The 22159-nt window shown below is 38.9% G+C and overlaps 1 protein-coding gene across 1 annotated transcript in view; it reads left to right on the top strand.

The window, feature by feature from the left end:
* myo10l1 (myosin X, like 1) overlaps positions 1–22159 on the top strand; it is a 51956-nt gene that overhangs the window by 14059 nt on the left and 15738 nt on the right. The window contains exons 3-10 of the mRNA XM_053335125.1: positions 4772–4870; positions 16872–17030; positions 18667–18854; positions 20128–20262; positions 20571–20695; positions 20821–20834; positions 20954–21038; positions 21512–21618. Coding sequence (XP_053191100.1) covers positions 4772–4870; positions 16872–17030; positions 18667–18854; positions 20128–20262; positions 20571–20695; positions 20821–20834; positions 20954–21038; positions 21512–21618 — 912 coding nt within the window. The remainder of the gene's footprint in view (positions 1–4771; positions 4871–16871; positions 17031–18666; positions 18855–20127; positions 20263–20570; positions 20696–20820; positions 20835–20953; positions 21039–21511; positions 21619–22159) is intronic.

The raw sequence follows: 22159 nt of genomic DNA, 5'->3' as shown, positions 1-22159 counted from the left end.
CTGTCTTTTCTTGAGCACCGAAAAGAGACATTTTTTTCATCATCCACCAAGTATGAGCTGCATTTTATGAACAACTTCTTCAATTTTGGCTAATGTAAAGCATGATTCTGACACTGTATGACATGTTTCTAGCCTCAAATGTATCCAGAAGCTGATTATTTTGGACAGCTACCAAGTTTTTCCTGTTGGAAGAAGCAGTGTGTTCATCTGATCTGATGTAGCAGGGATTCATGTCTGTGTGAACCGAAAAAAGAAAGAAAACCATCTATCATGTAAAGTGCTGCTTAGTGAAACTGAAATGACACACTTGAGGTTAAACATCTGTAATTGCAGCACTAATTAGTCTTTCATAACTTGCATGTAGAAATGGAGCGAATAGGATTTCTCAAGCAGGATGTTTTGGTACAGGGGTCTGAGATGTGAGATGTGACGGGCCAAGGGTCATGTTTGAGGTTAAAGTGACAATGAGCTTTAATGGAGCTTGACGAAAAGGTGATGAGGGAACTGGAGGCCTGGGCATGCTTTCGGGTTTGGATTTCATTGAGAGAGACCTGTGTTTCTGCATTTCACCGTAGGTTTTAGCAAAGCGCAGGAGTTTGTTGTCATGCATGGCCATTCCTGTCTGTCTGGGCTAGTAATAGAGGGGGGGATGGGAGGAGGACACAAAGAGGAGGAGGAGTGCAAGTACCAGTGTGGGCGGGTGTAGGTTGCAATGCTGGCAGGTCATTTATAACCCTCTTTCTCCCTTCCCTGCTGTATTGGCCCCAGAGAGTGCATGGCACAGGTAAAGTACATCGATCTGGAACTAGAAATTAATTAGATACTGACTTATGGGAAAAATGGAGAAGATAAGGAGAAAAATATTTATATTTATATTCCAAAACTGTGCTTCAGGGCTAGGGCTAGAAGTTAATTATTAGAGATTCGAGTGAGGTCAGAGGTCGTTTTATTAGTTGTGAAGTGAACTGAGAGCAGAGAGCCTGAAGACACGGAGGTCAGCAGGTCAAACTACAGCACCACCACCATTATAATGGCTCAGTGTGCTGGAATCTGACAGGCAGACAAGCTGGATTTAGGGACGAGACAGTCTGAGTGACTGCAGAGAAGGAGAGAGAAGATCTAGAGGAGCGATGAGGTGGCTATATATAGAGAGTTGCTGAGGAGAGAACAACAGAGAGAAAGAGAGAGAGGGAGAGAGAGAGAGATGTAGCGACAGAGGCTCTTGAATTTTTCAGTTGTCAGAGTGATTCTACATGTATGGCCTGTTCCTGCAGAGTGAATTAGCATTAGTAACATGCAGTGAATTGCATGTCTTGGACTTTTATGTCCTAACTGAGGCATTTTCAGATGAAGCTTATAACAAGAAAAAGTAAAATGTTAAAATTTCAAGGATCACGAGTCAAATAAAAACACAAAAAAACTCAATACAAATGCTTTTATATGAAAACCTGCCAGCAGTCATCAGTGACCCTTTTATGGATTATGTTTTTCTTTCTGTTTTTGAGACTGTAGATGTTACTGCCTGAATCATTCTGTGGAGGAGGTGGAGATGAGCTCACCACGCTGTCTGAGACTCTTTGTGTCAGTGTTTGCATACACTATGTGCGCAGGAGAGCACTTCAGTTTAAGTTAAACTACCTAAAATCAAAACACCTTTTGTTTAAATACAGCAAACTTGGGAGCTTTATGTAATTTTCTTAACATGTTAACACATAGCCTATCTTATCCCAAATTGTCTCTAAAGGCCAGCCCATACTGTCCTCTTTGTGACACACAAGGATGGGTCCACAATCATTTGTGGACCCGTCAACTGCCTGGGGTCATATTGTATATAAAAAACCCATGACATGTAAATCTGTGTGAACAGATTTATAAATGATGTCCTCCAATTCACAATTTAGGCTCACAGTGACTACATCCACCCAGTAAGTTCAATTTTAGCTAGATTTCATGGCAGATTTAATTATAGTGAAATCAGTTCAATAGATTTAGTGATTTTTTGTGATTTTTTTTTAAAGTTTCATAGCTTCACAGCTCTACCAACATTGAGATAAGCAGTCAAGCAGCAATCTGCTGTTAAATCTAGATGAAACTGAATTTAGTGGGTGGATGTGGTCACTGCAGGCCATGCAAGGCAGGTCAAATTGCTGCAGAACAGATGACAGCATGTAATCCGTGGGCACAATTTACAAATCTGTTCGCACAAATCACATGTAGCACTCCTGTTGGCATGATTGACAATTTTTTGACCCTCCTCCCTGACAGTTGTGAACAATGATTGGTCGGGGTCAAACTTGTAGTTTTCCCAGTCTGCTGACTTATGGCACTATTATTGACATGGTGGCCATCATGAAAGACATCATTATTGTTACATTGCTGCCTTGTTTCATTTAATACACTCTTGCTTGGTCTAGTATGACCAGTGACTTGTAGAGGTTACTGCTGTGTTATTGGCATTGAGTGAGTTCATTAACTTTATGTCCACTTGATGTCCAGCTGATATGGTAAACTTGTAATCAAACAGATGCTCATATACTTTTAGCTCAATTTTGTTGTACACCAACTTCTAAGAGCCATATCTGCTTAATGCTGCACTATGTAGCCTACACAAGCTACTTCCTAAAATTTGGCAATCTGGTTACAGCAGGCAGTTTGCTTACTGTGGGTTTTTAGACCTTTACAACAAAACAAGAAACTGAGAAAGCTGATTTGAATGATTCTCTCTTGGTTTTCACATTACACATAATAATTTGAGCCATTGTTAATAAAGGATAAAGACACTGATTGAAGAGGCTTTAAAACACCTGACTTTAAAGAACATTGGAGTGAAGATATCTATTTGTGAGGGAAGATCATTTTCTCAGGTCACAGTTAAGGCATGTTAAAGGACATTGGAGTCAAAGTAAGGCTATAATTTAAGGAGTATAGTCAATGATAAATCCTCCAAGAATCAAAGTACAATAATGATTCATTTCTGCCTGTGCTACTGGTGAAAAGGTTTGACTAGAGTTTGTGTTCTGCAAAAGCACTGAGACACTCTAGCCCCCTAAGCCTCACCTTGAGCTACCCAACTGTGTATAAATATAGTGTACTGTATGTGTGTGTGAAAGATTTCTGCCTGGTTAACTTCATAGCCTGGGGCACGACTGGTTTTTCCTTCCCCATCATGTGTATGTGTGTCAGATTGAGTGCAAGAAAAAAACTAAAAAGAGAGAGCGAGAGAGAAGAGAGAGGAAGCAAAAATAGGTTGTCAGGGAATGCTTAGGGGTGTGAGACCATCTGTTGCTAAAACAATTCAGTTCTACCCCCCCCTTTGTTAATTCAGATGCACACATCTGGTGTCTTTTTCAGGCCTCAAACCCCTCATCATCTCAACCTTTACACTTATTATGTCAGGAAACAAGATCATTCATACATTATAAGTATTTTCTGAATGAGTCGCCAGCATATGCACTTCTCAGATACAATAAAATCAACATATTTGTCATTGTATTTGTATTTGGACTTAAAAAAATATTTTCAGTATTTTTAATCAATTGATTCACTGTAAAATGCCCGAAGGTAGTGACAAATAATGAAGTCACTTTCCTAAAGCCCATGATGACTTATTTTGTCAGAACAACATTTAAACCCCCAAAATATTCAATTTGAAATTGTATAAAATAGAGAAAACAATTTAGAGGCTTAAAACTGGGAATGTTTATTTGACTGAAATCTTCCGGTAAACTTTTACATTTATTTTTGGTTAAAATGATGCCTGTGGATTTTGTCTTCCATCACTTAGATTGAAATGTCTCTGTTATCTGGCTGCTGATGTGTCTGTATGATTTATATGTGCTTTGATGAATAGTTTTGGATTGTTCTCATTTCTTTTATTTCTTTTTTAAATTTTTCAGTGGCCATATTGACTGCCTCCTCCTCCTCCTCTCCCTCTTCTTCCTCTCTTGTTTCCTTTTCTGTCTTCCACCACTGTACTGCTGTGCCCCCTCTTAAAGGTTTGAGGTCAAAAGTCAGTGACTGTGTGAAAGAGGTCTTTGTCTGTGTGGAAAGGTCTGGGAAGAGCACACTTCCTCTGACCCTGAGTCAACCATACACATATGCACGCATACGCACACCCACGTGCACACACACACACACACACACACACACACACACACACACACACACACACACACACACACACACACACACACACACACACACACACACACACAAACAAACACACGATTTCAAGCACTGTTGCTTCACGTTGGTAGAAAGTCCAGATGTTCCAGTCTTTTTCTCTCATTAAACACATCTGTAACATCTGTCTGTTCACCCCTGCATACTCATCACTCAGACAGACTGGAATAAATGTGGTTACGTGTTGTTGCGGAAACAAACCTGGCTTTCTTTGCTTACAAAGAGCACTATTTGTGTTTTGTATTCTGATATGTACCAATGTAGAAACTACACTTTATTTCACATCATAGTGTTTTTTGCCTCCACCTCATTAGTTGCCTGTTGTATATTACAGGTGCAAGAAAGAGTTTTATTCACTAAAAAGTTTAATTGATTAGCTTGCAATCTTATGGTATACATATATAGTGATAAAAGTATCAGTTTATCAAACACACATAATGTATTTTAAACTCTGTTGTGACATCCAAGTTGTGCTTGCTTGCTCCACTCTCTTCACCAGAAGATGAATTACTTGATGTGATCAGACAGTAATTTTCCATACAGGTTTCACTGCTTAACCTCAGTCTTTCTGTGTGTTTGTGTGATCCAGGGGGCCCGTGTTTGGGTCAGGGAGAAGGAGCAGCTGGTTCCCGCCACCGTCAACTCCTGCGGAGATGGAACGCTTGTCCTCACAACTGACTATGGAGTGGTAAGGACTGTACACACACACACACACACACACACACACACACACACACACACACACACACACACACACACACACACACACACACACACACACACACACACACACACACACACACACACAGACACACAAACTTATATCTGTCATGTTTGATCACGTTATTATGTAGTTTGTTATCAACTTCTGCCAAGGAGGCCAAGATGACCCTTCAGTGTGCTATAATATATCAGACTGTTCACAGCAATCTTTTACAAGTTTATTTATAGATGTTTTATATACATGACACAAGTACAACTGGACTGAACCAAGGAAATAAAGGAGATTACAGAGTGCTGTGTTTGGGCTGGGATATAATTTGTTATTTGTCAGTCTAAGTTAGTAAAGATTCATTAGATAATCTTTCAGTACAAAAATGCCAGAGCTACTGTGTGTACATGAATTTCTGTATTAATGATAGAGGTGACACATGTGTTGTCCGTAATCATAGATGTAAAAAGGTGTTATAGCAGACTTCTGTGTTTTTGGGACAGTTGTGTATTGTATTGGTGTTATCAGTTCATTGCAAATCAGACACATACGGTATACAGTAGGTCTTGTGTTCCTCATGAATACATTTCTCAGTCCACACATCCATAAATGCTCAGTTTTCATGGTTTGAGCAAGCCATTTTATTCTTTTATCCAGAGCTCCAATGTATCACAACAACTTTGCTGTCTGAGATGTGTAGTAGGCGGCTAAATGAGGACAGGTGAGGTGACATAGCAATGTGTCACACATAGGTGGTGAGGGTCAAGTTACGGTGAAATTCAAGTAATGTAGTCAGGATTAAATTGTTTTTTGGTCAGAAACTTGGCCAAGAGTTCATTTATTGAGTATATTGAGCACTGAGCTTCAGTTTAGCTCCGGTTTAGGACAACACTGTGTTTATATTTTGATTAATACAACATATTGTCTTATAAATGAGGAAATGGTTCTGATATGTATAAGTTTTGGTAGTTATTACAATTTATTTGTGATGGATCTGTATGACTGTGGTTAACCTGTAGTGTAGTGTTAAAGTATTGTATAAGGATAAAGCTCCATGGTAATGTCTTAATAATACAGTTTTTCTTCAACTCAAAAGGTGATTATCTGAATAAAAAAGGTTTACCAGTGAAAGAAAAGTTTCTGTTTATGAGAGATGATGAGCCAAACTTCAAAAGCCCTCAGAAAATAATACATTTTTTATGTGAAGTGGGCTGTTTATTTAACGAACTATCTAAAACCCTACAGAAAACTCTCAACAGCCAAACAAACATTTCATTAGTTTAAACCAAAGTAGTTGAGATAAATAGCGCCAGCATTTACATTCTGCTGAGTAAAATCTGCAGCAGTGCCATGTAATGTGTTGTCTTTGCATTAATTTGGGGGTAAAGGTCAGCGTGAAGGTGAGGCAGCTGTGCAGGTTCATCCTCTCCTGTGAAAATCAATAGAAACTTCTGCTCATGATGCTCCACTTTCCTGCCCCAGTTCCTTCCTCCTCCTTCTCTTCTTCCTCCTCATACATATGCAAAAAGCATCTCTGACACACATTCAGCCTCCAGAGGAGAGCTGGAATAGATGTAGAGCATTATGGGAGCACATGCTTGTTTCAGGATGTCAGATGCCAGGACAGAGTTGCCTGTAGTCGTTCTAAATGGCAAATCCGGGTGGCTGCCCCAACGCTAACCCTTTAACACCAACCCCCCTGCCAAAATAATGGAATTGAATGTTTAAATCTCATTATGAGTGTGTGTATGTGTGTGTGTGTGTGTGTGCATGCTCATCTAATCTGTATCAGAGGAAGGACACGCACACGTTGCTCTTTGGATTTAATGTTTTTTTGATGCCTGATGTGTTTTCCACACACATATACACACACACACACACACACACACACACACACACACACACACACACACACACACACACACATGCGCTCCAGTTGGCAGCGTTTAGATGGAGCTAATAATAGACTTGGTTCTTTGGCCCTAATTCAAGAGTCTCAATCCTCCCTTTATATCCCTAAAGAACATCCACATGTACACTCTCTTTCACATTCACTCTCACAGACTCGCAGATGTACAATGAGTTTGTGTTTCATGGCCTTTAAGACATGAAGTGGCCTCATGCTACTCTAAAAGCATAGTCTTTTGAAAAAGCTGCATCAGTATTTCTGTTCGAGGACCCAACAGTGACAGGCAGGCATTTCCCAAAATAGTGGATTGGTTATAGGAGCAGGCATTCTCTTTGCTTTGGATTATGAAAGTCCCTAACCTTCCCAACCCCCCATCCAGCTCTCCCTGCCTCTCTCTCTTCCCTTCCCTCTCTACTAGCTGTTGGTGTTTAAATGTTAGCTCTGCAGGAGGTGGTGAATATTTGATAGAAAATCAGTGGGATGGGGGGCTTTTCCCTGTTAGAACACCATCTGACCCACGCAAACAGTCCCCTGCTCCCATCGCTTCCTGTTGCCCCCCTGATCTTGGTCATAAATACATTTTTGATTCCACTGAGCAGGGAGAGTTCAGTGAATCCCAGGAGCATTTTTAATAGCCGAAAGAATAAAACAGTTTAAAAAGTGACGGAAATATTGATGCCAACATGACGGGTAGACATGTACATGCAAAGACATGCAAAATTTAACAGCATTTGGCTATTTTTGTGAAGTTTTACTTTTCCTCTACCCTTTTCTCTCCTTCATACTCTCGTCCCTGCTACTCCGCTCGCTCTGGTTCTGTAAACTACAGTACAGACCCTGACCCAGTTCACCACATTACCAATTCTGGGTTACAAATGCTGCGGCTGCAAACTTACAAGCCTTAATGTCACATCAGCACAGCTCACAACTACCAGGCGTGTATGCAACCTTTTACATCATTCATAGTCGTTTTTACTCAGCTTTTTCAGTTGTCATTTAAATATAAATATTCATAATGCAGGTACAAAATCATTCATTTAAATTAAGATGTTTGGTGGCAGTGTAATTGTGTATGTTTTATTTGTACTACTGTGTCCTCTTGGACCCATTTTAATGCCAAAATGCTCGGGTTCCAGCTTCTTAAAGCGATGGTTCGGCGTAATTTCGACCTAGCGTCATATGCACCATGAGGTCTGTGTAATCAGCGCCTCAGCCCTTTTTTTTCATTTGGTCACAAAATAGTGGAGTTAGAGCCATCAGTCGAATGGCTTAGTACAGGCGCTAACGGGACCACCAGTGTATCTCGCAAATTACCCCGCTAATAATGCCTGGAGGTTGAAATTACGCCGAACCATCGCTTTAAATAAGAATATTTTCTAGCTACTTTAGTCTTATATGAAAGTAAATGGTTGAGTAGTGGACTGTTAGTTGGGACTAGTAAGACCTTGGGCTTTGAGAAACAGTGATCATCATTTTTCACCCTTTGAAAAAAAACAAAACAAAACCTAATATATGACTAATAGATTAATCAAGAAAACAAGTAAAAGTCATTAATAATGAAATTAAATCTTTAGTCTCCCTAAACTCATGTTAGTACTTATCCTAGCATACAAAGTGGAAAGCCTTTGTCAGCATTTACCATCATCATTACAGAGAGGTCTGGTGTGTGTGGCTTATTTGATGGATGGGAGGCCTTGTTATATCAATAAGTGACTCCTCTGTCTGTGATCCATCTGTCCATTTAAAACCACTTAAAGTGGTCTGGGTTGCAGTGAAATCATAGTAAGCAAATGTAGCCCAACACATATCCCAATTTCTTCCCAGGCTAGATAGGATTGGCCCACCATTGGATCTTCGTTGTAGTCTGCACTCAAGGGGACATGCCCAGGATATCATTCATCATTCATCATTGATCAGTGACAACCCCCAACTCTCATGAACATAAGTGAGGGTTTGAGAGGGTTTGATTGGTAAAATGAAAGTTAAGCCAATCTCCTTGGATTGATAAAACCTTAGATATTAGAGCATTATCCAAGGTTTTACCTTTTCCTTTGAAGTATCAATTGAGTAGAGCTTTACAGCGTATAGAATATGATTAGATTAGATAAGATTAGATGAAACTTTAATGAACCTGCGGTGAAACTGGGTCAGCAAAGAACTGGCATATAGATAGATATAACAAATAGAACAAATAGATAGTATTGAAGATATTACACCACCTGTATGTCTACACACACACACACACACACACACACACACACACACACACACACACACACACACACACACAGAGACACACACACATTAGCAGACATGTAGGTATACACACACACAGGTTACAATGAGTTATGGACACTGTGTTATGTGACCTGGATTTCAATAGCTAGCGTGAAAGCTGTAGTGAGAGCTCAGGCGAGGACAGCACATGCTGCAGGGATGCCTTACTCTTTGTGCACACAAAATGACTGCAAGTACATAGGCGCACACACTCTCTCAAATGCGACTAATGAAATGTGCAAAAATTACTTTTGTCTGATTTCGTACTGACACTGCTGTGTGATTTCCTGACCCACATTCCTCCTCTCAGTTTCATTTGTCACTCGCTAAGCATCCTATAATGAGATTAATGTAACACATAAACACAAATTTGCAAAAACACATACATTTGTGTGTCTCTTGCTTTTTTCTGTCTGTATCTCACCTTCCCTGTCTCTCTGCAACGTCCCTTATCTGTGAAGAAGTGAGGCAGCTTTCCCCCTTGGGGTGGGATGAGTGTGGGTTGCCAAATTTTAAAGGATGATGATATATGAAATGTGTTATCCACTGTGGCACTGTGGGGCAGAGAAGAGAAGGTATAAATGCCGTTAAAGCTTGTTGTAAACCTCTTTTTCTCAGTTGAAACCTCACCAGTGCTCTGTGGTAAAAGAGGACCTCAAAGCTCTTTTCACTGATGCCAGGTTTGGTATTAAAATGTTGGCATATTTAAATAGATTAAAGCTGCAAAGATTAGTCGATTAATAGACAAATTGATTGACAAAAAAAAAATCTACTTTTTTTGCCATCATGTATTTGTCGTACAAATAAAGAGATACAGAATGCAACACAAAATCAAACAGATTTAAAGAGACCTAGTACGTGAAAACTTGACCATGGCAGTGGTATACAGAAAGTCTCCTCAGTCCCGGACTGCAAACAAAACCTTAAAAAAGAAAAAAAAGAAGTATCATTGATTAGTTTTGAGTAATTTTTAAAAGAAAATATCCAAATGTTCCTATTCCAACACCAAATATAAACATTTTCTGGTGTTTTTAGTCCTCTATGATAGTAAACTTGGTTGTGGTTGGACAAAACAAGATATTTAAGGGTGACAACTTTGACTTTTGGAAACAATGATTTACATTTTACATTTTAAAGCGCAAACAAGTGATCAATTGAGAAAATAATCAACAAATTAATCTATAATGAAAATAATTAGTTCCTAAAAATGTAATTATTAAATAAAATTACATTATTTTTAGCCTTTGTTGGACAGCTATATAGAAGGGAAGCAGACAGGAAACAAGGGAAGAGGGAATGGCATGACATAAGGGTCCCAAGCTGGAATCAAACTCACGCTGCAATTATGTGGCATGTGCTCTAACTATTCAGCAACCAAGGCACTCCCATTATTGCCATTTAAATTATCCAGAAAAGATGTGGGAATCTGTTTTTATATATCTTAAATACATATTATATTCTCGAAGCCTATGGAAAGTCACCTATGCAGAAGAGCACTTTGGTTTTAAGATAAAGTGACTTGTTGACCCTGGTGGTCTATAGCTGCCTGAGTTAGAGTCCACAAAATATCACCTCAGTGTTCCCCAATCCTAATCTGACAGATGATGGACTGCCAGACCTGATCAACTGTATGAGATGTAGGTGCTGCTGTGTGATACTGTATCTTCTACTGGCGAATATAGGTTTACAGACTATTTAGGTCACTGTGCCCAGAGCGCTCTCTCTCTCTCTCTCTCTCTCTCTCTCTCTCTCTCTCTCTCTCTCTCTCTCTCTCTCTCTCTCTCTCTCTCTCTCTCTCTCCATCTTTATCTCTCTCGCCTCCTCCTCATTCTGGCTGCAGCTAGTATGTGAAGTCAGATGAGGAGGCTTGTCTCCTCTGGCTCTCCTCCTGAATCATGCAAAGCAGATTCAGACATCAGAGGGCTTTACAGGAAGACCACTGAATGCACTGTATGTGTGTGTGTTAAACGGTTTTGGACATGAGCATATCAGGTGTGGAGTGCAGCAGTTTTAGTGGAACAGAGAGGTAACAGAAAGTGATAAAAAGTAAGAGAAAGGCCTGTATTAAAGTCAATAAATATTGCCAACAAATCCCATGAAAAGGCCACATTTTAGTAACAAGTATTCCCTGTGTAGCCAAAGCATGACTAATTTTTCTGTGCCAAAAGCCTCCATTGCTGTTCATTAGTTTGATCACATGCACCAGTTTGCTGCTATTGATATAAACTAATACAGAAAATGTGCATTAATCCGCTGCTGAAAATAGTCCCCCAGCAAATGCTCTATTTATTTCTGTTTGAGTTATATTTGTTAAAAACTACAGTGCCCAGGTTATTTAGCAGGTTGCTTAGCCTTAGCATTTAAAGATTTTCAGTAGGAACAAATAGAGAGAGAGAAAGTATCCAGATATGTTATGATACATTATTGGTTTTGGTCTTGTCATGGGATTTGTTAACCATAAGAAACATAAAGAATGATGCCAGTTTTATCCTTAAAGTGTCTCCAACACTCCTCAAGTTTTAGTGAGGGATGTATAGCTAAAGACAAATCAGAGTTGGTTAACCATGCTCTGCCTCTAAATTACTCTCATTCTGTCTTCTCCTCTCTCTGTTTTTCACTCACTAATTCCATGTATATTTCTTCTGTTCCTCTCTCCAATAATGAATTATTGAATATGAAGTATCCCAGTTTAGAATCTCTGGGTAGTCAAACTTTTGTGTGTGTGCTGCATAAACACTACAGTTTGTGTGTGTTAATGCACAGATTGTGTGTTAAAACCCACCAGAGGGCAATGGAAGGAGAGGACGTTTGCCAAAACCTTTTTTTTCTTTTGTATTTCCACTTCAACTACATTTTACTTTCACTGACACACTTTCCCCATTTGTAGCATCTTTTCTTCCTAGATCATTTGCATATGGGTTGTCCTGATCTCACATCTTTGTTTTTTATTCTGTTTAAGGCTTTTGTATATTGTACTGTGGCTTTAGAAGTGATTGTAAAATCCAGAATTGTAGTCAAGCCCAGTCTTTAATCTTACAGTTAAAATATCCAGGGCTTTTTCTGAGAGTCCATCACTGTAGATAGACCTTTTTATTAGTAAAGCATTATAGTAAGGCATTTCACAAATTGTTTACTGGTAATACAGAGTGCTTTTCAGCCTGTGGGAACAGTTGTATAATGTCTTCTGCTGTTTTGAAAGAGGTTTGATGTGAGCACAGTTATCATTATATATATATATTTACCTTGGATTGCAAAGTCAAGCTTGAGTTCCTGATTGGCTCTCCTCAAACTTTCAATTGCAGACAGGGGTCTCAGATAGAGCCATTTAGACATTAAGTGTGTCTGTGTGAGTGAGCACACTGGGATCTGTGTACATTAGATAGACAGGGAGATAGATCAGAGGGACTTTCAGGAGAAACAAAACCCCCACAGGGATACAGTATGGAGGCAACAGCAAATAAAGAGTAGAAGAGTAGAAGAAAGTAGGGAAAAAAACAAGGTTGAAATGTGGGGTATGCAATGCCTGGCAGGCTGGAGCAAGAGGGGTAAAATTAATGGAGAGTTAGATGATGTGAGGGAGGATGAGATCGAGAGAACAGAGAGAGGAGAGAGGCAAATGACAGTGAGGGGGAAGGGATAAAAGAGGAGTGACATACAAAGGGAAAGAAAGATGAGAGAGACCGACAAGTGATGTTTGAGACATGAGGGGTTTTAAAATTCAGAAAGAGAAAAAAAACAGACATGAGAGTGACTTGGAGAGAGATTTAATGGAAGAAGGAAGTGAAAAAAGGGAGAAAGAGAGAAAAGCTTAATCTAAATCTAATTGACCTGGATATAGAGAGAGTTTCTGTCTTTTAAAGTGTATGTTACAGTCCAGCAGCAATACAGTCAGTATGTATGTGTTCAGCTGTTCAAGCCATTACTCACAGGCATGTTAATGCATCTAATCAGTTGGACATGCGTGTCTCTCGTGCACAACAGACACTGAAAAATACATCACCATACAAATGTTTATACACATACACGCACCTAATAGTTGGCCGTGACCTCCACTCAGCGTTAAAGTGTGAAAGCAACATGAAAGGTGAATTTATTAAGCAAATAAAAGGTGTGAACAGATTTTTTAGCCAGAAAACAAGCTGTAAACACAACACTGACACACTGTATCAGTAAGCAGTTGTTTATTTACACCAGCAGATAGAAAGTTAAATTAGCATTCTTTTGGAGTTGTATTTCTAAGCATGTATGGTAAGTATTCACTCCTGGTCTCTTGATGGAAATATCTGGCACTAGTTTCTAACTTTGCGTTTGCTGTTTGGTGCTGTGCAGGTAGTGTACAGCGGGTTTTAAGAGTTTTTTTTCACCTGCCTACACCACCTAGAAATGATGCTGAGGGCTGTGAGATTCTGATAAAGTTTTGGGGAGTAAAACCAAAACACTTAGCTGAAAGATGCTAAAACATTGGACAGAGTTGAGGCAAATTGTAATATTAATATGTTGACATAAAGTATTGATTATAGCTGCAAGTGAAGGAAGGTTAATTATAATCATTGGAGCCCAAACAATAATGGATTTTTTTTGCCAATACAGAACACACAATATAGAATAAATCTAATTTGATATAATTAGATTTAATATTTATGTTTCTGTTTACATCAATAGATAACATTAACAAATATATTTAGCATGGATTTTTAACATTTGTTAGTATAGAATGATAAAGACTGATGAGAGGACAGAAAATACAAAAGTAAACAGGAAATTGCTGGAAATTATATTATTATAAATAATATATTGAATTAAACTTAAATTAAGAAAACATATAAGTAAAGTAAGTTTACCTATAATATATTCTTTGCTATTGTTGCCAACAAACAGGAAACTGGTTGTAATATTTTCATGTATATAGTCATAACTGTGCTGGGACAACAACATGTCAGTGTCTTGACTGAGTACCACAGGTTTAAAGGCGAAGGAGAAAGAGTCAAGTAGACGGGGTCATAGTGAAGGTGGTGAGCTCTTAGTTATAGCCCTTCAAAAATTATTTTCTCTAATGGAGGATGAGGGCTAATTGGGTCATTTCATCACAGCTGAGTGATTGGGGGAAAGGTTAGTGAATTAATTGGTCACACTCTCATCAGCAGTTACCAACACAGAGTGCTTGAGACATGCACCCATTAACAAGTGCACAAGGGTGAACGAAGTATTCAGATCCTTTACTGAAGTAAAAGTACCAATACAGAAAAGTAAAAACATTAATTACAAGTAAAAGTCCTGTGTGAAAAATTCTACTTAAGTAAAAACATTAGCACTAAAATTGTATTTAAAGTGTTGCAGTTAAAGACTGATATGACATGATTACATCATTAATATTGAAGCTTTGAGTTTTATTGACATGAAACCATGTGAGAAGTTTAGAGGGAAAAGTCGCTATTTGGTGGAGCTGTTAACAACTCATAGACATGTGAATACGAAATGTTACCCTGGCAACCACTGGTTCCATATTTAACAATGCATTGTATTTTAAAAGCTTGTTCTATTGTCCATTGTATATTGTAGTGGGAGTATAAAGTAGCACAAAATGTAAATACTCAAGTGCAATGCATGTACCAAAAGAGTGTAGAAAAGTAGAAAAACTTGAGTCAATGTACTTAGTAAATTTCCACCAGTGCAAATACAAGAGATGAAACAGCCAAAGAAGAATGTACAAACTACAGCATATAGCACACAGGTTTCCATTTGCAGGCCACAAACAACAGTTTACTTGCAGACAGTTGGCAAACGATGATACAACTGTGTGTTTGTTCGTCCTGAAAGAGCTGTCTGCACGCAACAACAACAACTGTGCAGCAGAAGACAGCGTTACTGGAGTGAAATAGATTTATTTAAGAACAGGATGTCTGAACGCCTACAGCGCACCCCTCTGCCACTCTCAACAGACCTCCAACACATCTGTTACAGCAACACACACACATACAAACATGCACAGGGTGGAGGCCGGCTGTGAGACTGAGCTGACATATTAGCAGCCCAGTATTTTTAAAGGCCGTGGTTTCTATTCTTAGACTAGTTGATTTCACTGGAATGAATGAATAACCTTTGTGCTGAATCCTTCCAGTGCGTATTGTATGCAAAAACAAAGGGATCATGTACCAGCATGTGTGTACCTGACCTGAATACACACCGTGCTGGGTCCACCTGTCAGTTCTTGGCAGATCACAGCATCGACACTCTCTCCTCTTCTCTGCTTCTGTCCACACTCTATTCTTTCTCTCTTTTTTTTCCTCCTTCTTCTTCTTCCTCTTCCCCTCCTACACCCGGGTTCCCCACCCAACTTGTCCCCATACTCTGCAGTTGCCATGGCGATGGATGATATAGATGAGATTAAGGGTTGTGGATGGGGCACCAAAATGCTCTATATTCTCATCATGTGGATTTTCGTCATGTTGCATCACAATTAGTATTTTCATGCTAAAAATGGCAAGACCTTGCAATGTTGGCACCTTTTTTCATCTGGTGTGATCACATTTACATGCATCTCCTGCTTACTCTGAACATGACACATTTATTACATCTTATATATCAGGTTTAACAGTAATCTATTGGCGGTATTGTGATGAAATTGATTTTGTCCTTCCGAACATACAATGTGAAGTAACACCAGTGGGATCCAACAATGCAATGCAATGCAGGTTACAACATAATGTAGAGCCATATTTGTGCTTCTCATTTATTGACATACATTCAAGTCACAGAAGTAAACATCATACACAGGGTGGAGGCTGGCTGTGAGACTGAGCCTCTCTGATGCTTACTCCTGTAAACTGAATTCACAGTACACTACTGCATGAGATTCACAAACTGGGGCTAAGCAACACAATGCAACACAACACAACAAAACAGTTTCAGTATGTATGATATATTAAAGGGAAAAATGTATTCTAAATCACCTAAATGCTTTTGAACAGCAGCCAGTATTTGCAATTCTGTGACCATTTTGCTGTTGATGTGTTTACCAAAATGAAGTTTGATTGGAGAAATCTTGGTATAATAATGTAAATTGTAATATAGGTACTTTTTTGCCTTTATTTGACAATAGGTGGCATAGTTGCCATCAGGAAACAGGGAGAGCCAGTGAGGAATGACTTGCAGCAAATGTTCACTTGTACAACTCTGTATCGATACACATTGCACTGGGACACCACGTAAACTGGGATAATTACACTGTTCATTGCAGGCTGTGATAAAAAGTGTCAGTTAGGTGTTGTGTCAGTAATTTGACCTGAAAGTTAAGACTGTTTCTGCCTCCGACTTTTCTTCTGCAAAGAACCATTGGGTGACTATGCCACGGTTTTACCAGTTTCTAACTTTTTTAATACTATATTTTGGGCTTTTTAGCCTTTATTGGACAATTGGTGGCAGAGAGGCTGATAGAAAACAAGTGAAGAGGGAAATGAGTTTGACATGCAACAAATGTCCCTTGACGGATTTGAACTGGGGATGTTGCTGTTTTTTGGAATGTGCTGTAGCCACTCAACTACGAAGGCACTTGAGTTTGAACTTTTTAATCAGACTTATTCATTTTCAGTTCACATTCCATTACGTTCCACATTTAATGAGAGAGTTTAAAGAGATTAACAAGTATGACTGCAACAAGCTTAGGTGTCTGCTCAGTGATATTGGAAGTCGTGGGAAAAGTAGATTTGCGGTTGTAATGGGCACACAAAAAAGTGAATAAGACTTCATTGTGAAGTAAGTAATGGAGATTTTGTGTGTCTTCTCATCTTCCAGGTGCTGTACTTGCAGCAGGCCGAGGTTACCAGGGAGCGGGTGTACGCCATGCACCAGTCCAGCATCAATGGGGTGGAGGACATGTCGTCACTGGCCGAACTGCACGAGGCCGCCATCATGCACAACCTGTACCAGCGCTACCAGAAGGATAGCATCTATGTAAGTGCAGTCGATAGACATGTGTTTATATGTGTGGGAGTGTGTCTGTATGTGGTGAAGCCTGAGTGTGCATAATGTTTATGTCTTGATGCACCCCCCTCTCCTTTTCCCGTAATCTTGACATGCATGAAGCTTTTAGTAGGAAACACAAATCATCCTATCAGAACCATCTACTCTAAATGGAAAAGGTGGAGAGAAGAGAAAGAGAGAGAGAAAGGCCAGAGTCTTATAAAATCAGAGTATTACAGTAAATCAAACCAACTTTTAAAACAACAAACTAATTAAAGTAATTCATGTTTTTGAACATCTAAAACTGAAAAAAGGTCTTCATCTCATCATGGATACTTAAAGTATTAAACTTTAGAGTCAAAATGTTAATGAAGTATGATTACTTCAGTGGTTTACCAACCCAAATTAACTTGGTTGAGGAGTTTTGTATAGACAAGTGTAATTTCTTAACACATTCATTATTGTTTGATGCACTGACTTGTAGTTTTCTAGATATGACTGAAATGTAGGGTATAGCAGGTATAATGTTTACAGTGTTCACAATCTTAGCTTATTGTCATTAATGTGATTACATCTCACCCTGAGGAGAACATGAATGTCTATACCAGGTTTACTGGTAGTCTTTCCAATAGTTATTGAGATATTTTACTCAAAACCACAAGTGTGAACTATATAGTGGCAGTAGAGGAAAAGTCAGGGATCACCAAATTCAGTAGGGTTCATCTTCGTGAACCAGGGGATCCCCGCCTGTATGACTAAAAGCAGTAACACACACATACAGTACAGGAGTCTTTTTCATTGGCCGAGCCATGCGTGCACATACTGTGTATAAATCTGATGCACTTCCCAGAATCATGATCACAAATGATATGAATTGCTGTCGGGTTTGATCATGTTAACGGTGAGTCGAAAGTCAGACATTCTGCACATCTGGAAACCTGAAAGATTACCAAAACAACACAGACAAATAACAGACTTCCTGGGTGTGACCTAATCTAGATGATGAAATATTGTCCATACACAGATTTCCCTTAAGCTGATCATAAAAATGTACCCTGTGGGTCAGCTTTCTGTGTCACTGTGTGTGTGTTTGTGTGTGTGTGTGTGTTCATGCACTGATGTGTAGCCTATATGTGTCCTCCTGCACAGTTTTATGCACATGCAGGATACAAAATGCACAGAGAAGGTAATATCATACTGACCTGAAGCTTTTTCCGTTTTTAGTTCAGAAGCATGAATAACAAGGTGACTGCTACAGCACAAATAAGGGAAAAAAGGGAAATCTAGCCTCTCTCCTCCATCATATCACTAACTTGACCTCAGCTTTCTAATAAAAATCTGGTGATTTGACGCTCATCACTCACACTGTCATGTTCCCACCCTGCTGTGCTATCTTATCCTCCAATCCAGATTATCAACACAAGGCTGCTTTGATATTTGACATATATGCTGTGTATGAATTCATGCTTGTAGGGATACAGTGGTTCATGTAAGCTTGCATATGTGTGTCAGTGCATTTATGCCAGTATTTGAGCTAAAGAGAAATGGAAAAATGAAAAGAAAACAACAAACCCCACAAACTGAAAAATTGAAAAGACTGAATTTGAATCTTCTTGCCTGTTTTCAGACTAATATCGGCAGCATCCTGGCAGCTGTCAACCCCTACAAACAGATCTCAGGCATGTATGACCCAGAGCGGGTGGACCTGTACTCTAAGCACCACCTTGGGGAGCTCCCACCGCACATCTATGCCATAGCCAATGAATGCTATCGCTGCATCTGGAAACGCCACGACAGTCAGTGTGTCCTCATCAGGTGAGTTTTCACCTGGGAGCTGGGTTATTTTAATGGTTCAGTATGCTGGTTGTCATCTGGTTTAGCTCTGATTCACTTCTTATGACCTCACACCTGTCCATTGAATGACGGGTAAGCCCATCCATCTATTATTTATAAGCTTATCCAGGGCTGTAAGCAGCAGATCGCATCATGCATTGAGAAAGATACTAATTTTCATGATAAATGCACCAAATGCTTGTGCCACAATTTTTGATGTTTTATGTGCTCTTTTTGCAGTAAAATTGTGAGAATTGGGAAAAATTTAAAGAAAAGGAAAGTTTTCAATTAAAAAAAAAACTACCAATGAAGAAGTCATATGTAATCACTTCCTTCAATAAAAAGCATGTTGCATATCACAGAAACAATTGTATTTCAGTATATTTCAGTGGTTTGTGAACATGAGACCCATAGACTCAAATTTAAAAAAATAGTGTTCCATTATAAACCTTTACTTTCACTTCAACATTAGCAGCAAATAAAATCAATCAAAAATGCCAGTGAAAGTAAATAAAGTGAATAAGTTGTTGGTTTTTAGGAAAAAGAGGGTTTTAGGGTAAAAATATAAAACTGTGCTTGCATGAAGCCCAATGTAAGTTACAGGCAGCTTACCAACATATCCACAGCAAAGTTCAGGGATATTTGACAAATAGTGGCCAGAGTAAATAATAAAAAAAAAACTATCACTCTCATCATGAATATCAGAGCACTTGAATATATTGACAGTCTTTTGTATGGACTGGTTTGTGCTTGAAGTCAATACACGAGCAAACAGAGAATGACAGCTTTTAGACCTAATGAAAATCAAGGTTAAGGTTGAAGGGTAGACATTGATTTTTGTGAATGATTAGGAGGATAGACAGAGCACATATCAGGTTCAAAGACTCAAACCAAATTATATATTTTCAGCTGAGGAAGAATTAGAGGATGAAATCATTATGTGTCTCTCTTGGTTGTGAATATTTATGAATAACACTCTGTCACCCACTGGGTTAACCGCTCTTGGCCCACTTGACTAACTGACTTGATCTCTCAGACGTCTCATCATGCTTTCAATTACACTCAGGCCTCGTCTCACATGGTATCCTGATTGAGATAGACTGCAAGCCAGTGCAATATCTCTGAAGCTATAAAAATCTCAATATCAATTAAACAAGCAGACCAGTTTAAGACATGAGAATGTCAGAGAAGGTCATGCGTATTTAATTAAATTGGATTGTGTTTGTGTGTGATTGTGTGTGTGGGTTCACTCCAGCGGTGAGTCGGGGGCAGGGAAGACGGAGAGCACTAAACTTTTGCTGCAGTTCCTGTCGGTGATGAGCCAGAGCTCCGCTGGGAGTCCTCCATCAGAGAAAACCACACGTGTGGAGCAGGCCATTGTACAGAGCAGGTATGAGACAGAAAATGTAAAAGGTTAAAACTAATAAAGTCTGAAATAAGTCATGGCTCATAACACTCAAGTCCATTTTAAGCCAGAAGTTCAGATTTTTTGTCTTATCTTAGTCAAAGTCTACATCTCTGAATGTTACTATAAATAGAGAGCATGCTTCCTCTTCCTCAAGTTTCCCTCGATCAATCGAGGTCAATGTTGCTTTTGAGGGAATGTATTTGCAGCACATGATGGATGTACTAGAATCTGTTTTGCATTCATAGATGAATACGACACTAACAGCAGCTTTTTACTCTCCCTCTCTGCAGTCCGATCATGGAAGCGTTTGGTAATGCGAAGACTGTTTACAACAACAACTCCAGTCGTTTTGGGAAGTTCATCCAGCTTCACTTCTCTGAGGGTGGCAACATCCAGGGAGGCTGCATTATTGACTGTATCCTTTAAAAAAAAACAAAAAAACGAATGTAATTTATAGGATGTGCCACAGAAATATATTTATGACAGTGATCAGTAATGAGCTCACTCAGTTTGTTGTTTCCTTGACTCTCAACCTTTCAGATTTACTGGAAAAGGTAAAACATCTGAGGCTGCAGCTTTCTTATGTCATGATGAAATGTATGCATAGTGATTTGTCTGTTTTGCTTTGAGAATCATAATTAAAATGCTAAATGCTTTATTGATTTTGCTGCAGAACCGAGTTGTACGACAAAACCCGGGAGAACGTAACTACCACATCTTCTACGCACTGCTGGCGGGAGCTAACACAGAGCATAAAAGTGAGGAAAAGCAGTGTTTATTTTCAGATATCAATAATGTACTTTAGAACATTTTCCATTAAAATCTATGGGTTTTTGGTTTAATGGTTTGATGTCATATTTTCATGAAAAATTAGATACAGTGCACTCATCTCACAATAATAACTTAAAAACTGGGTGCTGGATCCTTAAAGACAGCACTCCAAATGGACTTTTTTGAAACTGCCACACAGACGTTTCAGGTAAAATGCCCTTCTTCTGTGTGTGTGTTGGCAGTTTCATACCTGAAATTGCATAATTGTCAGAAGAAGAGTGTTAAAATAAATAAATAAATCATTTGAGCACTGTCTTAGTCTTTCTTTTTCATTGATGTCTTATTTTAAAACCGTAAACTTAAAGTTACAGACACTAGTGATAAAAAACGTAAAGTGGCAGATGATGTTGTAATCAGTTAAAGTATACAGCGTACTGACATCATGTATTTTCTCTATTAGGTCTCTATTTCCTGGAGGACCCTCCTGAATCTTTCCACTACCTCAGTCAATCAGGATGTCTAAAGGACAAGAGTCTGAATGACAAAGAACTGTATAACAGTGTTATGGTCAGTGTGGTTGCATTGCTTTTTGACCATGAAATATATTCTTTACCTAGATTTTTCAAACATTTCTGAGGGCACCATTAATGGAAGTCAAAAATACAGACATTTCCATATACAGAACATTTCTACATCTGTGAGGGAAGATATTTCCTCCTTTGTTAGTCTGTTTGTCAGCAGGCTAAAGATGAATAAACACATTCCAATGAAGTGTAGTGAGTTAAGCCACTAGAGGTCAACTTCCAGAGAGTGTTAAGTTACTTTTTATGTATTTTTTAACCGTAACAATACAACTATAAGAGAGACTTGACTACAAAACTATAAGAGAGACTTGATCCCGTATTTTAGGGGAATGTGTTAAGGTAAGAACTTGTGGCTGATACAAATCTAGTTACTTAGATTTTGAGCATTTTTAAATTGACTAACATTATTTGTGCCTAAATAGCTGCTAGAGAATTTATTTTAAATCCTCTGTGTGTTGGTGCACTAGTGTAAAATCTGTGGCCATATTTCCTTAATCCCTTCCCTGAGATTTTGCGGTTAAGAG

This window comes from Scomber japonicus, chromosome 16 (assembly GCF_027409825.1).
Source record: "Scomber japonicus isolate fScoJap1 chromosome 16, fScoJap1.pri, whole genome shotgun sequence".
Taxonomy (NCBI): Eukaryota; Metazoa; Chordata; class Actinopteri; order Scombriformes; family Scombridae; genus Scomber; species Scomber japonicus.
This window is presented reverse-complemented; position numbering and strand designations above follow the sequence as displayed.